This window comes from Carcharhinus amblyrhynchos, chromosome 11, assembly GCF_965287045.1.
Source record: "Carcharhinus amblyrhynchos chromosome 11, sCarAmb.v2.hapA, whole genome shotgun sequence".
NCBI lineage: Eukaryota > Metazoa > Chordata > Chondrichthyes > Carcharhiniformes > Carcharhinidae > Carcharhinus > Carcharhinus amblyrhynchos.
This window is the reverse complement of record NC_137334.1, coordinates 73,368,890-73,386,801: the sequence shown is the minus strand read 5'-3', so window position 1 is coordinate 73,386,801 and position 17,912 is coordinate 73,368,890. Positions and strand designations below refer to the sequence as shown.

Sequence of the window (17,912 nt, the reverse complement as noted above, 5' to 3'; positions counted from 1 at the left end):
GTTGTAGTTTCTGCATATATTTGCACCTTAATTTAGGAATAAGGAGAGAAATTCATACAAACAATTGTGAGTCAACTATACTTTGTTCAAAGGTTTAAGTTTAAAAAGCTGTGCTCATTGCAAGAAACAAAAAATTCATAGAGGAAAGTCTTCTGGGGTATGGGTCACATTATTGGGATACATGTCAAAACACAAGGACATAACAAACAGGAGTAGGCATTTAGCCTCTTAAATCTGCTCCACTATTCAATGAGATCATGGCTGACCATCTGCCTCAGCACCATTATCCTGCACAATCTATTTATCACTTGATGCCAGAAGCATCTAGAAACCTATCAATCTCTGTCTTGAATGTACTCAAGAAGCTCAGAGAACATCCAGATCTTTCTGGAGTACAGAATTCCAAAGTTTCACTACTCTCTGAATGAAGAAATTCCTCCCCATCTCAGTCCTAAATGGACTGTCCTTTTCTCTGTTGGTCCTGGTTCTCGACTCCCCCAGTCAGGGGAAACATCTTTCTGCGACTAGCCTATCAAGGCCAAAGGAATTTTGTAAGTTTCAATGAGATCACATCTCAAACTCTGGAGAGTACAGGTTCAGTTAATTCAATCACTTCTCAGAGGATAGTCCCAACATCCCAGGAGTTAGTGTGGTGAAACTCCATGACAAGTATGTCCCGCCTTAGGTAAGGGAATCATCCATGATGGGAGCAATTTTCCCTCTTTTGGGAATTGTAGTGGGGGGAGGAGGAGGGAAGAGCTGGGGGGCAGACCATGCAAAGGTCCATTGACCTTAGGCAGGATTTTCCGGTTTTGGGGCAAGTGCAGCCGAAAAATCCCACCCGATGTCTCTGACCCTAAGTTAAAATCAGAAACTTTGGGCTGTCCCACTGTACTTACCTGGATAGCTATTTACCAACAAATGTTAGAATAAAACCTAGTGCAATTCCCCAATAACACCACAACTGACTCCCCATGGTCCCCAGTCTCACACACTGATTCTGCAAATACCTTCCTAACCTTATGACTATCCTCCTGGCTCTCCCATCTACATGTTAAAATATTAACTGTGTTTCTCACTCCACAGATGCCGCAAGACCTGTGGGTTTATCCAGCATTTCTTTTTTATCCCTTTTTTTACACTCTTGAACACTCAACACCCTGCCAACCACCTGACTGCTCCTCCAACCCTCTGACTAACCCCTAAACACCTGATTATTTCTGCAACCACCTAACTACCCCTTGACCACCCACCATGGCCACCCAACTAATGTTCCGACCACCTGAGTTTCCTCCTAACATGCCCAGACCACCAAATACCCTCCTGACAGCTCCCCACCCAGACCTCCCCCACCCCCTACTCAAGGAATTGGATAATCTCCTACGGGACTGCATAGAGTCAATGGACTGGTCAGAATTTAAAAACTCTGCGACCAGCCTGAACAAGTGTGCCATTACAGTAACTGACGTCATTGGCCAGTGTGTAGGTGACTGTGTGCCAAAGAAGCAAATCTGCCTGTTTCCTAATTGGAAACAGGAAAAGCAGGAAATTGGAAAAACAGGAAACAATATCCATTGTTTGCTGAAGTCTAGGTGAGGTGTTCAAGTCCTATACAAGAAAGCCAGATATGATCTAAGGAGATCCATCAAAGATGCCAAAGAACAATACCGGACTAAGCTAGAGTCCAGGTCAGCCACGTGGACTCCTGCAGACTATGCAAGGTCTGCAAGACATAACAGGCCACAAGATGAGGACATGTAAAATCGTTGGCTCCAAAACACCACCAGCCCCCGCCACCCCCCCGATGAGTTCAATGCATTCTATGCCCGCTTTGAGCAAGAGATCAGCGAGGGCATGCCCTCCACCCTGGGAGCCTAGAATGAACCTGTATCTAAGGTCACCATTGCAGATGTCAGAGCAGTTTTCTCAAAGGTCCACCTACAGAAAATGACGGGCCAAGATGGGGTACCCAGACAAGCATTCAGATTCTGCATGGATCAGCTGGCAGAAGTCTTCGCAGACATCTTCAACCTCGCTTTCCAACAGTCTGATACCCCTAAATGCTTCAAGAAGAAGACCATCATCCTGGTGCTAAAGAAAAGCCAAACGGCGTGCCTTTTTGGCTATCATCCAGTGGCTCTGACATCCATCATTATGAAGTGCTTTGAAAGGTTAGTCATGGCACAAATCAATTCCAGCGGCCCATATTGCCTGGATCCACTACAGTTTGCCTATCACTGCAACAGGTCCACAGGTCCACAAGATTTACGAACATTTGGAGAGGTTTGACATGATCAGGAATAGTCAGCATGGATTTGTCAAGGGCAGGTCGTGCCTTACAAGCCTAGTTGAGTTCTTCGATAATGTGACTGAACACATTGACGAAGGAAGTGCCGTGGACGTAGTGTACATGGACTTCAGCAAGGCGTTTGATAAGGTCCCCCATGCAAGACTTCTTGAGAAGGTGAGAGGGCATGGGATCCAAGGGCCTTTGGCCTTGTGGATCCAGAACTGGCTTGCCTGCAGAAGGCAGAGAGTGGTTGTGGATGGGGCTTTTTCTGAATGGAGGTCAGTCACCAGCGGAGTGCCTCAAGGATCTGTTCTGGGACCCTTGTTGTTTGTCATTTTCATAAATGACCTGGATGAGGAAGTGGAGGGATGGGTAAGTAAGTTCGCTGATGACATGAAGGTCGGTGGTGTTGTGGATGATCTGGAAGGATGGCAAAAGTTGCAGCAGGACATAGATAGGATGCAGGACTGGGCGGAGAAGTGGCAGATGGACTTCAACACGGATAAATGTGTAGTCGTCCATTTTGGCAGAACCAACGGGATGAACGAGTACACTATCAAGGGCAGAAGTCTGAGTAGTGTTGAGGAGCAGAAGGATCTTGGGGTCCGGGTCCACAGGACTCTTAAATCGGCCTCGCAGGTGGAGGAGGTGGTCAAGAAGGCGTATGGTGTACTGGCCTTCATTAATCGAGGGATTGAGTTTAGGAGTCGGGAGGTAATGCTGGAACTTTATAAGACACTTGTCAGGCCTCATTTGGAGTATTGTGCGCAGTTCTGGTCGCCTCACTATAGGAAAGATGTAGAAGCTATTGAGAGGGTGCAGAGGAGATTTACAAGGATGTTGCCTGGACTGGGAGGCATGCCTTATGAAGTTAGGTTGAGGGAGCTGGGACTCTTTTCCCTGGAGAGACGAAGGTTGAGAGGCGACCTGATAGAAGTTTACAAAATGTTGAGAGGAATAGATAGGGTGGACTCTCAGAGGCTATTTCCCCGGTTTGAAATGGTCGCTACGAGAGGACACAGATTTAAGGTGTGGGGAGGGAGGTTCAGAAGTGATGTTAGGGGTAAGTTTTTCACTCAGAGGGTGGTGAGTGAATGGAATCGGCTGCCGTCAGTGGTGGTGGAGGCGAACTCGCTGGGGTCTTTTAAAAGACTTCTGGATGAGTATATGGGGTTTAATGAGATTGAGGGTTATAGATAGGTCTGTAGGTAGGTAGGTGATGTGATCGGCGCAACTTGTGGGCCGAAGGGCCTGTTTGTGCTGTAGTGTTCTATGTTCTATGTTCTATCTCCCTGGCCCTGCACTCAACCCTGGAACACCTATGTCACACTCCTATCAATTGACTACAGCTCAGCCTTCAATGCCAATATTCCGATAAAACTCATCCCCAAATTCCGAAGCCTGGGCCTCGGTTCCTCCCTCTGTCACTGAATCCTGAACTTTCTTACGCACAGACCACAATCAGTAAGAATAGGCAACAGCACCTCCTCCATGATTATTTGCAACACCAGTGCCCCACAAGGTTGTGTCCTCATCCCCTCACTATACTCTTATATACCTATAACTGTGTGGCCAAATTCCCCTCCAACTTGATTTTCAAGCTTGCTGATGACACCACCATAATAGATTGGATCTTGAACAATGGCGAGACAGAGTACAGGAATGAGAAAGAGAATCTGGTGAACTGGTGCAGTGACAATAATCTCTCCCTCAACGTCAACAAAATGAAGGAGATTGTTATCAATTTCAGGAAGCGTAGTGGAGAACATCCCGCTGTCTACATCAATGGGGACAAAGGAGAAAGGGTTGAGAGCTTCAGGATTTTAGATATCCAGATCACCAATGCCCTGGTCCCCTCATGCCGACACTATAGTTAAGAAAGCTCACCAACACCTCTACTTTCTTAGAAGACTAAGGAAATTTGAGCCAACCGAATCAATAACAGCTTTTTTCCTGCTACCGTCAGACTTTTGAATGGACCTTTCATATATTAATTTGATCTTTCTTTACACCCTACCTATGACTGTAATACTACATTCTGAACTCTCTCCTTTCCTTCTCTGTGAACGGTATGTTTTGCCTGTATAGCGCACAAGAAACAATGCTTTTCACTGTGTGTTAATACACGTGACAATAATAAATCAAATCAAATTAAATCAAGACTATTGCCCTCCCCCCAACCAGCCGATAACTCTCCCAAATCCACAACTGCTCCATAACTCCATGTGCTCCCTCACCACCTGACTGCTCTCTTGAACACACTGACTAGTCCTTTGATCTAACCCAACATCCCTCCCAACCCTATCCTGCTACCCCTGACCTGAATATCCATTCACCCACCTATCCCCCACCCTCTTAGTGATCTAATCATATAGCTCCTACCCACTTATCCACCTACGCATCTCACCCACCCACGTCCCTCCACCCATTTACTCACTTACCCACTTCCTAACATTTTTCACTAATATTCAGACTGAACCTTTAAACTTACCATAAGGCAGTTAATACCATAAAAAGAAAACATGTCTTGCCTTTCCCTGATTCTACTATGATCCAATAGGGTTGCAAAAATATATCAGGCTTCCACATTACCTTGAAAAGTTGATAGGACTAAATCTGTTACACTTAAGTTACTGGATGGCAGAACATTCAACTGTCACAATGAGTTTTCCAAGCAATAAAGCCTTAAACTAAAGATTAATAAACCTAATTCTGATTGACTGATCTAAATTGCTCTATGTAACATGTCATAGGCCCAGATATACACCAATGGTGGTGATAAGTCTTTCTCTCCCAATATTATTCCTCTGGGTTAGTAAGTAACAATGCCCAATTGTTTAACTATAAGCTATAAATAATGACCATTGCTGTGTGTAAATCTGTGCAAAAGAAATGGGGAAAAGAAGTTCACTGGTCTATAATAAATGTTTTAATTAAACATTCCAAATGCTATATTTTCACTGAAGTTTGTCAAGAGTCTTCAAAGTCAGAGTAGTATTTTTGGGAGCATACTGCTTTCGTTCTACTAAATCCTTTTGTGCAAAGAATCTCCCTGGCATACTACAGGATTTGCTAATATGGTGCTCTCCAATGATTTGAGATCCCATGTCAAAGTCAGTGATCTAGAAAATAAAAAGTATTAATCTATGGTTTAAAGGGCTTAGTGTTTGGTAAACAAGATCAAAAGAAAAACTGAAAAATATAATATTTGAAGTTTGACTGAATAGCAACACTTGCAAGAAGACTGTCTTACTGAATTGAAGATCATCAAAACAACTGAAAAGCTTTTGTCTCATCTTTCAATCATTCATCCTATCCTCAATGGGTCTCTCTCACTAGTCAACTGAGCATGCTTAATTGGAATGTATTATGAGAATATGCTTCCTCTATAGCAACAGCAACATGGGGGGAGACTTCTATAATGCACTGAGGCCTTTGCTCCAATGAAAAGCTACTGTAACTCTCATTTCCTCAGGCAATACATGGTCAAGCTCATTGCTGTTTAACTGTTGAAAATGCTCTAGTTGACAAATAATGGTCAACTGCTCCAAACCATTGCATGTTGAGGTGAGTAGTACTTACGTGTAATAACCCCTGTAAAGCTTTACCACAACCCCCCCCCGCCCCCTCAACAACCAGATAACTGAAATATGGCTGAGGCTAAACTCGAGAAGTTTACAAAAGTTAAGTAACTTCCACATGTAAAAGTCGTTGGTTTGACTCCAGACATCACTTTTTAAATAATATGCTGACTGTTAATTCAAACAAATATAGATTTCTGTGCAGATTTCCTTTGAACAATTTTGATGATCCAAAGACAACGGCAATGTTTGCCGATTTGTTTTCAGCAGAACAAAAACAAACAGTGCAAATCTACAGGGAGAAAGAAGAAAGAATAAAAAGACCAAGGTAAGTGTTTCAAAGCAAACATTCATTAAATGATGTGCAAATTATTCCAGCATTTAAACATGGCTTTCGCAGCGTGATAAAAAGAGGATTAATCATCAAATATCAGTCTGATTTCAAATGCCAGGTTTCAATATAAGCTGACGGGAGAAAAAGGCAACAACAAAGAGAGCAGGAATAGTACAGAGCACCACAGGGAGTACTTCTGATTTGAGCTGCAAAAGGATTTCTTTGTTGAAATCTTTCTCAAAGCAAACATCAGTACCACATAACTGCAATCGGCAGCATTTACCGAATAGCCTACCTGTCTGTAAAGTCTGATCCCCTGTGTATCAGAGGAAGCCTTTAAAATTCCATGTATAGAAAAATGACACAAGGCTAAGGATTAACTATGAGGCTGACAATTACAGGCTTTTCTTTCTTTTATGAGAGTCTTAAGTTAGAGTTATTGAACCAAGTGCTCAATCTTGATATAACCACGAGGGGACTCACTTGAAAGCTTCATTATTCCTTTTTGTTTGCCTTATTTGGCAAATTTCCAATACATCAAAATTGTATCATAAGAATTTCCGATCGTAACTCTGCACAACAATAGTGCGTAACTACACCTCCCTTCTAACGCCTACCTTTACAGTTTTATCCACAGAAAGTTGTGACGCAAATGGTTTAGAAGTAAAAACTGAATGTAAACCAGATGCTTTGGTTGTTTTGAAATGTTGTCACAATGACCTTGAGAAAAATAATAATGGGTCTTGCCACTTTGCAATGTTGGAAATAAGTCAATCGACACACATCCGGTATCATTGATATATCAGGGCATTGCATTATTTTTTGATAGTTTGGAAGGCTGCACTTAACTAATGTTCACTGAAATCCAATGCCCAGCCCAGCCTGTTTGTAGATGTGATATAACGGATGTGATCCTTCGGCTGCACATACCCCAAAACCGGAAATTCTCGCCCAACCTCAATAGACCTTTGAATAGTCCAACAAACCTTTTGTTTCACCTGCTATGATTCCTGCAGTGGATAAGGTGGGAGAATTTTGGTCAATATGTCACGCTACTGAGATGCTACATGACTAGAGCTGCTTAGCTTAGGAAATGCTGTCCTTTTACTGATAGCCAGAAGGTCTGATGGAGTTTCAAAGTCGATTGCTACTCAAGGTTCTTCATTTCTGAGTCAGACCTAGCACTGGCAATAATGAAATACATCACTGTATGGGGACTGAAAAAAAGGAATGTTTGAATCATTCATCTTATTGGGATAGTAGCACTAATACATGTCAAAGAAGTTGTTTACATGATTTTTCTATATATCAATGTGCTCCCTATCAAGCATTAGGCAAAATATTAATGGCATCTGCCAAAGGGAAGCTGATGTTTTGAAATTGTGAGGCTGAGGGTTGATAATTCACTAGCACTCCAGCATTCTCTAAAAATTTGCTTACTTATAAGTTGATAGGAAGGAAAATTGGTCAGGTTTGCGTGATGCCAGTGCCTTTCCAAGCATTCCAAAGAGGGCACTATTTTAGTTTTAACAGTGTCAGCAGTGAGTTTTTCACCATACTTTGGCAACGCTATAGCTGTGTTTTAAACATTGGCATATTTGCCATCCCTCATGTGAGCAACCTTATGTCACAGTATTTTTCAAAGAATCTGAAAATGTCAACATTTGATTAAAAAATGTAGACACATGAAAGTGGCAGAAAAAGGTAGGTAATCCTCAAAAATCACATTCTCAAAGAGAGCAGAATCTAGATGATATCCAGCAATGCCACCCATGTGCGTGGCTTATATTTTATGCATGTGTGAATGTGATTGTAAGGCAGTCATTTGACATGATTCACCATCACAGTGAAGGTTAACTAGCTCACAAACCCAACCTTAAACCATAAGGTGTACCGAGGGTCTTCTAATTGCATCAACATATCTGTTTGTCGTTCTGACAACAAGACTGCCAAAAACCTTCCGTGTTTGCGGCTGGAATTCTCCAGTGCTGCTGAAAGTGAATGGAGTTTTGGCTGGAATGCCAAATTCTTCATTCTCACTTGTAGCAAGGTGGCCACGAACGAGATTGGAGAATCCCACCCAATATCTTTAGTCTAGCGTGGGCTGCTTTTTTCTTCAGCCAACAGTGGCTGATACAACTGCAAATTCATTCTGAACTAAGTTTCACTTAAATATTAGGAAATATAAAATGTCCACTACATACCAATAAATTTATTAGAAAATGAAAAGGTTAAAAGTGAGTCATAAGCTAATTTTCATTCAATAGCACACAGTTGGGTGATGTAACAAAGCCCCCCAAATATTAATCCATTGTATCATTGTTAAGTTTAATTTTTTTGGTTAAGAATTCAGAAAGAAGTTTATTGCTTTCAATGAAGGACCAAATTCATCATATTTTCCATTAAAAGTGATCTAGTCAATTCTGTCGTCAACAAAAAAAAGACAAGTAGTGCTGAAATTGTACTTGGCCACAGCTCTCTGAAAGTATAACACGTTGGAGTAACCAAACTACACAAATTCTATAAAGCCAAAAACAGCTTGATTTCAGACACAATGCAGAATGAACTTTCCGTAATGATAAATAGCCTCCTGGCTTGTTCTCAATGCCAGTTGGCATGGAATTCTCCTTTAAGATGATTGATGATAGTGCCAGGGCATTCACCAACATCCATTGCTTCATTTATTCACCATATCAGGGTATTGCAAGACCAACATGTATTTTCTAATCTATACTCCTGTAACAAATACTATAAGCAATAGTCTTCACAGTCATACTATTTCTGTTCAATTTGATGCCATTCATACAGCTTCTAGATAGTTCTGCTTTCAGCAACATTCCGAAAGTTGGACACAGTACCAACTTATCAGGGATTTGTGACAGAAACTCAAAGTTTGATGTTTACTTATTTCACTTGACCAATAAATTATCTGTCTGTCCAGTGACCTGGATTCCTACATTTGTTCTTGTAGAATCTGCAAAATAACAGGAATGAGCTTTGACCTTGGGTACAGAAATCTGCCGTATCTTAGGTGAACAAAATGAGAACGAACATTGACGGCTTAGAAGTGCTTATTTGCTTATCCACAGTCCCAGCAGATGCTACAGCGGATTAGGAATACTTTCAACTTCCAGCAGTAAGGAATCACAAATTTGAACATTTCTGTGCAATACAACAGAACGTAACAGATCAGGGAACTCTACTGTTGAGCAAAGCTTTGCAAGTTTCTTCCGGATGACTAGTTTGCCAGTTTTGGTTCTTTCAACTATGATTTTCCAATGTTTACCTTTAAAAGTAGGGATGATTGACATTGCCATAACTATTTGAAGTAAGGGGCTGTAGTCACCATGACCAACTCTTGATTTCTTCTTGCTTTTGTTTAGAAAAGGTAACAATGGGCGGCTGAGGGATTAAGGGATTGTGAGATGGAGGTGGGAGTTGTTGGGAGCTCTTTGCTTCTGGAAGGAAGGAGTGATAAATTGCTATTTACTTCAGAAACAAATTTGGTACAAACTAACAAGAGTTAGATATTAATACGTCAGAAATATATTTTTCATCATCAAGGTCCTGATGGTTGTGGATCATTAATTAAACAATTTAAGTAAAAGTCTTATACCCAAGACCATAAAAAGTGGGTTGACTATTTTTCAATATTATGACACCTTACACCCATCTAAGTTAGCAGGTATGTCTTTTACACAGTACAGGAAAGAACAGTCAAGGGGATTTGATTCAGTAGGTCCATTGTGAAATTGCTATCAAAGACAAAATTGGATAAATAGCCTCCCTAATAAAAGCTTCTGCTTTGACAAAGGGTTATCTGCACTTTTCTCTCCTTACAGATGCTGCTAGACCTGCTGAGATTTTCCAGCATTTTCTCTTTTGGTATTATTTAAACTGCCTCCCTCTTTGTTGAAAGATCTATGGTAGATGAATTTTCATTCAAGTTACAAGACCTGAAGATTCTGTGACCGGTATCTTACCTCCTGACTCCTTAACCCTGACCACCAATGGTATGTCAGGAGTCTGATGGAATACTTGCCTTGATGAGTGCACCTCCAACAAACACTCAAGAAGTTTTATGCCATTTAGGACAAACAAGCAACTTGTCAATAGCACTTCCTCTAAGATCTAGAAGAACAGTGCAGACCCATTGGAACATCAGCACCTGTAACTTCCTCTCCAAGCCTCACACATAAGAACATAAGAAGTAGGAGCAGGAGTGGGCCATCTAGCCCTTCAAGCCTGCCCCGCCATTTCATAAGATCATGGCTGATCTGAAGTGGCTCAGTTCCACTTTCCCGCTTTCTCCCCCTTAATTCCCTTGCCTACCAAAAACCTATCTACCTGTGACTTAAATATATTTAGCGAGGTAGCCTCCACCACTTCAACTGGCAGAGAATTCCAAAGATTCACCACCCTTTGAGTGAAGAATTTCCTCCTCAACTCTGTTCTAAACTGCGCCCCCCCCCCCCCCCACCCCCCCCACCCCCCTTATCTTAAGGCTGTGCCCTCTAGTCCGTCAAGTCCACACCATTCTGTTTAGAACTGTATTGCCATTCTCTCACTGTAATTGGGTCGAAACCCTGGAACAGTGCACCTATATCTGCAGCAGCTCAAAAACATGTACCATCTTGCTGAGACCAGTTAGAGATGTACAATAAATGCTTGCCTTTGCCAGCAAACTTCCCATCTCCTGAACAACACTTTTAAAAAGTTGATGTATTTAAAGAATGTGATTCCATGCTGTATTCTAAAGAGAAGCTCTTATGGATAAGATGCATTCATGTTAGATTACTTACTCAATGATTTTCTGTGTTCAGGCTTTGCTTCTTTTGGATTTGACTTGCTGTAGTTATCCCCCTCACTTCTGTTCAATTCTTCACTACTAGAGCTTTTCCAGATGCTGCTTGCCGATGGGGAGTTTCCCTTTGATTGATACGTTACAAGTTAACAAGAAAATAAGAGAATATATTAGGAGATATACTCATTAACACATCTAGGGAAACTATGATCATTGTACGTGCACCAATGACCAATTTTAAATAAAGCTGGAGAATAATAAAAGTAGTTAGAGTAGTACAGAATGACTCAGCTTTGTTGCCTCAGATTCCTTGCACAGTAAAATTTCCATACCGTGCTAGATCATAGATGATCATGCCAAGCAAAATGATATAAAACCTTGGTTAGGCCGCATCTGGAGTATTGTGTGTGGATCTGGTCTACAAAATTATGAGAGGCATAAACAAGGTGGATAGTCAGAGGCTTTTTCCCAGGGTGGAAGTGTCAATTACAAGGGGGCACAGGTTCAAGGTGAGAGGTGGAAAGTTTAAGGGAGATGTGTGGGGGAAGTTTTTCCACACAGAGAGTGGTGAATGCTTGAAATGCACTGCTAGAGGAGATGGTGAAAGCATTAGTAAAATTTAAGAAGCATCTGGATGGGTACATGGATAGCGAGGGAATAGAGAGATATGGACTGAGTAAGGGCAGAAGTTTTTTGTTTAGTTTAGTTAGGGCATCATGATCGGCACAGGCTTGGACGGCTCAAGGGCTTGTTCATGTGCTGTACTTATCTTTGTTCTTTGTTCTTGATGTCTCCATTTCAAGAAAGGGAAAACCAAGAGGCAAATGTAACCAGGACACCCTTCACATCATATACCAACTAGTGCCCAAGCCTTATTGAGAGATGCTTTTGAGCATGTCTCCCCTCCCAAATCTTTTGATGGGAGGATGGTGCGATGACTAGGAAATAGGAAGGAAAGAAATATTTCCAAGAATGCGAGAGGACAGACCTACTGTGAAGCTGCACAGCGACAAGGTTAATACTCCTTAACCATCATGTATTATTGAGCTGATTATGTTCAAAAAGTAGAGTTAATACTTCACTTAAAGGTTTGGCAAATGCTATTGAAAACCATCAGCATCTTCCCGCCACACCACTGGTAGGGCAAAAAAAAAACACCCCCGATGCCACAATTTATGCCACTGAAATTTTCCATAATGTCCACACATGTAAAATTGCTAAGGCAAAAATGTTTTTATTTGTTCTGAGGATGTGAGCAGCATTTGCACTGCTGCACATAGTGGTTCGTCCTTTAATGAGTGACCTCTTGCTTTATATTTCTGATGGCACTCCACAGCGTCCCTATGTCTTCATTGTCAATATCCACTTTTCTTCAATGTGTAAGATCTCTGCTTTAATCTATGCTTACGTTACAAACATAGAAATCAGAAATTGTGCAAAGTTGTACCACAGTATCATGTTTTATGTTGACTTCAATGGCAACTGTGGTGGTGGGTCTTTATAAATCAATTAGAATTGCAAAGTCACTGGGACAGAACAGCCAGATGATACTGGTCAGGACCATGTTCTACAAGAGGCAGTGGTATCTCAAAGACAAGAACCTATAAAGTTCAAAAATATTCAATGTTGTATCTCAAAATCACAAGAACATAGGAATAGGAGAAGGCCATTCAGCCTCTCGAGCCTGCTCTGCCATTCAATAAGCTCATGGCTGATCTGTGGCCTTACTCCATGTATCTGCTCTAGCCCATATCCCTTGATATCCCTGCTCAGTAAAACATTGTCCATCTCAGACGTAAACCTAATAATTGAACAAGCATCCACCACCGTTTGAGGAATAGAATTCCAAGTCTCCACCACTCCCTGCACGTAGAAGTGTTTCCTAACATGTCTCTTGAATGGCTTGGCCCTAATTTTTATATTAAAAGGATGGCACAGTAGCTCAGTAGTTAGCAGTGCTGCCTCACAGTTCCACGGACACGGTTTCATTTCCGGCCTCTGATCACTGTCTGAGTGATGTTTGCACATTCTCCCTGTGTCTGTGTGGGTTTCCTCCATAAGAACATAAGAAATAGGAGCAGGAGTAGGCCATCTAACCCTTCGAGCCTGCCCCACCATTCAATAAGATCATGGCTGATCTGAAGTGGATCAGTTCCACTTACCCACTTGCTCCCCATAACCCTTAATTCCCTTGTCTATCAGAAATCTATCTACCTGTGACTTAAACATATTCAGTGAGGTAGCCTCCATCATTCAATGGGCAGAGAATTCCAGAGATTCACCACCCTGTGAGAGAAGAAGTTCTTCTTCAACTCTGTTCTAAACTGCACCCCCCCTCCTTATTTTGAGGCTGTGCCCTCTAGTTCTGGTTTCCAGGTGTGGGTTAGGTTGATTGACCATGCTAAATTGACCCTAGTGTCAGGGGACTAGCAGGGTAAATATGTGGGACTATGGGAATAGGGTTTGGGTGGGATTGTGGTCAGCACAGACTCCATGGGCCAAATGGCCTCCATCTGAACTGTAGGGATTCTATATTATGGCTGTTGGTTCTAGAGTTTTCAACCAGGGCAAACAGTTTATCTTTATCCACCCTGTCCTTCTCTGTAAATACTTTGCAGACATAAAAAACGTTTTAACAGTCATTGATGAGTTACTGAAACAGCACAGTGTCCCAGAAAGCTGTGAAAACTCTTAAGCACAAAATTTCGGCAGGCACTCTAATGCAGTACTGAGGGAATTCTGCACTGTCAGAGATGCCATCTTTCAGATGAAACGTTCATTTTCTCTTGTGTGGATGCAAACAATCCCATGACGCTCTTTCAAAGAAGAACAGAGGAGCTTTCCTCTTTGTCCTGGCCTGCATTTATCCCTCAATCATCCATCACTAAAACAAATCATTACTTGGTCATTATCTCCTTGCTGTTTCTGGGACCTCACTGCGTGCAAAGCTGACTGCTATATTTTCTACATTACAATAATGATTACTGAACTACTTCATTAGTGGTAAAGTTTTTTGAGATGTGTTAGGGTAGGGGCGGCACAGTGGTTAGCACTGCTGCCTCACAGGGATCTGGGTTCAATTTCGGCCTCAGATCACTGTCTGTGTGGAGTTTGCACATTCTCCCCGTGTCTGCATGGGTTTCCTCCAGTGCTCTGGTTTCCTTCCACAGTCCAAAGATGTGCCAGTTAGGTTGACTGGCCATGCTAAATTGACCCTAGTGTTGGGGGATTTGCAGGGTAAATATGAGGGGTTATGGGAATAGGATCTGGGTGGGATTGTGTTGCAGTGCAGACTGGATGGGCCGAATGGCCTTCTTCTGCACTATAGGGATTCTATGATTCTACCAGGTTGTGAAAGGTGACATATAAGTGCATTTAAATCAGAAAAGGCTGGAAAATCTCAGTCAGTCAGGCAGCATTTGTGGAGAGAGAAATGGAACAAACTTTGTGGAGACTGAAACAACGTTTCCACCGTTTTTCTCTCTCCACAGATGTTGCTGCCCGATCTGCTGGGCACTTTGATAATGTTTTGTTGTTTTTATTTCAGATATCTAACATCCACAGTGTTTTGCCTGTATAAATGAGAGCCTTCCTTCTTCCTAAGCTGAAGTCTTGTCAGGAGGTACTTATTTCTACGTAGCAGGACTCCCAGCAGCAAGTGGCAATAGTGGGGGAGAACACTGAGCAGGGGAACTCATCAGCCTCTGTAGACCCCTCCCTGCAGAGAGCTGCGTTCTTAACAAGCTGAGGGATAGGACCGGATGCCATGAAGTGAGGGGAGAAAGAGGCAAGGGCAGTCTAGGACTTGTGAGTAATAGTATGACAGGAGCCTAGGGTGGCTTGAAGCCCCTCAGGTTGGTTATAGTGCCAGAAATGGGATTTGGAGATCTAATCAGTCAGATTGAAAGCACCCCCGTCTCTGAGAAGCCTCATAGAGAGAGGGAGAAGGAGTGCAGCCTGGAGCTGGACAGCATAACAAACCTAGCGAGTCACTTCATTGGGGACTAAGGTCCTGAACAGTAAAGAGATCTGGGGTGCCAGAGTGAATATTCTCTATAAATAGTGAGTTCCTTTTACTTTTACTTACCCCTGAAAGTTTATAATTTTGATGCTGGTGGATTTATGAAAACTTGTTTTTATTTTCATCTTTGTGCAGTCCGTGTGCTTAAAACACAAATCACATTTTGGAGTCAGAACTGGGATTCCACAGCACAGGTATCAATATTTGATGGAGAAAGTGGAATCTCCTGGCTGAAATGGTGAATGGATGGTGAAATATCTGAAACTGCCCCCATTAGCAAGGCAGGCTGACGGAAGCAACTCTAGCAGAGGCACAGGCTTCATGAGATGAAGGTAAAAATCTTTTTGGGTAGAAGAGAAAGGATGGAATATCCCATCTCATATGTTCTACCGCCTGACAGGTAAGAAGCTGGACAGACTTGGGGGAAGATTGGATGCATCCAACAACCTGGTGGCTGAGGATTGGATTGAAGGTGCGCAGTAGCTATGGCATCCAGGGAGCCTTATTGAGAGGGAGCAGGCAGCATTCGGTTTGGACCATCTGTCAGGGGAACTTGCAGGAAAATACTGGGGAGACGTGCAGACATTTGAAGAAGTTGATGGCCACTCTTTGAGGTCGTTGCATGGATTTTTTGGGGGTAGCAGCAGCCTGCTGCAGCTTTCACCATGTTATGGACACAAGCAATTGAAGGAAAGGACTTGGTCTCCACATCCCTGGAGCTGGCGAATTTGTTGAAATGAATTGTCCTCCTGGGTCTTCAAATCAACCAGGGACACACAGCTGAAAGATCAGCTAGTTGAAGTAGTGAGTGTTAAAGAAATTTGGTGAAACCTGAAGAGATTTAACAGCGACAAAACCCCACTGTGCTACTTTCTCATGCAAGATTACATCATCTAGATCATGGGGAAAGGCTGGATTCCTAAGACCAGGGAAGAGGCTGCCATCCAGGAGGTGACTGGAGGCACAGACAGGGATATAAAATCTCAGGCTGAAGGAGCAAGCGGAACAGATTACTGCACAGAAAGCACAAATCCAATCCTTGCTGTCCCATCTCCACAGGAAGCCTCACGACTGAGAACATCCAAGGGATACTGCTGGAATTGTAGCAGGGTTGGGTACTTTCAATGAGACTGCCCTCAACAAATACCGCAGATATCAGGCATGGTGGCCCCAGCCAGTGCAACTCCATTCCCCTACCCTCAGCAGAAAAGACACAGGACTGGCAGAGGAAATTGAAATAAAGAGCCACTCGGCTGGAAGACTGAATGTGGATGGCAACTCACTTTTGCCAGTTCAGAGAGGTTGTGGCTGATGCCATGTCTCTGTTTCAAGCTAACAGCAACACTCATGGGTGGCACAGTAGCACAGTGGTTAGCATTGCTGCTTCACAACTCCAGGGTTCTGGGTTCGATTCTCAGCTCAGGTCACTGTCTGTGTGGAGTTTGCACATTCTCCTCGTGTCTGCGTGGGTTTCCTCCGGGTACTCCAGTTTCCTCCCACAGTCCAAAGATGTGTGGGTTAGGTTGATTGGCCATGCTAAGAAATTACCCCTTAGTGTCCAGGGTAGCGGAGGTTAGAGGGATTAGTGGGCATAATATGTAGGGATATGGGGGTAGGGCCTGGGTGGGATTGTGTTCGGTGCAGACTCGATGGGCCGAAGGGCCTCTTTCTGCACTGTAGGGTTCTATGATCTATGATCTCACACCTCAATCCTCTGCAGAATCCAGGCAGGAACTCATCAAAGTTTTACCAGTGTGCTTATGAGAGTGAACCAAGCCCAATCCAGAAGGGTAGAATCACGTGTGGTTTCACCTTTGCCATAAGAACATAAGAAATAGGAGCAGGAGTAGGCCATCTAGCCCTTCGAGCCTGCCCCGCCATTCAATAAGATCATGGCTGATCTGTCATGGCTCAGTTCCACATTCCCGCCCTCTCCCCATAACCCTTAATCCCCTCGCTTATCAAAAACCCATCAACCCGCGTCTTAAAAATATTTAACGAGGCAGCCTCCACCACCTCAACGGGCAGAGAATTCCAGAGATTCACCACCCTTTGAGCGAAGAAGTTCCTCCTCAACTCCGTTCTAAACCGCCCCCCCTTTATCTTGAGGCTGTGCCCCCTAGTCCTACTGTCCTTTCTGAGCGGGAAGAGTCTCTCCACCTCTATCCTATCCATCCCATTCATCATCTTATACGTCTCAATGAGATCTCCCCTCATTCTTCTAAACTCTAACGAGTACAAGCCTAGTTTATTCAGCCTCTCCTCATAGCTCAACCCCCTCAACTCCGGCATCAGCCTAGTAAACCTCCTCTGCACTCCCTCCAAGGCCAAAATATCCTTGCGTAAGTACTTGCATAAGATCCTTGAGTATCCACCTCAAAAGAGGACTTCAAGCGGTTTCAGGTGCTCGATGCAGAGATCAGTAGACTTCACTGCTACTGGAAAACCCAACATCCACCAAACCATAAGGGCCATCTGATGAGAGCGATTAGACAGGCACAGAGAGTGTTGCAGTGCTGGAAGAGGATCAGGGAGGAAGGTGGAATTCCCTATCAACTGGTTCGTGACAATAGGAAAGAGGTGGGGCTACTAATCCAGCCTGGCAGTCTCAAACATCAAGTATACCAAGTTTCAGAGAAGGCAGCTGCCCCGACAAGAAGGTGGCATTACTGCTTTGTGATGGCTGCTCATATGCTCAGCAACTGTCAGAATTGCAAGAGATGCATTTTGGCCAAAGCAGAGAAAGGGCCTGGAAACTGGAAGTCACAGCCATGATGTTGAACCTGTAGCAACAGGGTGACCTCAGACGATCGTTCCCAGGGGATATTACTCAATTGCAAAGGTCTGGTGGATAATGTGAGGGCAAGCAGTCCACTTCATGG

General features: G+C 43.2%; 1 protein-coding gene across 1 annotated transcript in view; it reads right to left on the bottom strand.

Moving 5' to 3' along the window:
* The window catches only part of arhgap15 (Rho GTPase activating protein 15), a 686,224-nt gene that overhangs the window by 283,209 nt on the left and 385,103 nt on the right, over positions 1-17,912 (bottom strand). Inside the window, exon 9 of the mRNA XM_080199371.1 lies at positions 11,008-11,134. Within this exon, the coding sequence (XP_080055497.1) occupies positions 11,008-11,134 (127 nt within the window). The remainder of the gene's footprint in view (positions 1-11,007; positions 11,135-17,912) is intronic.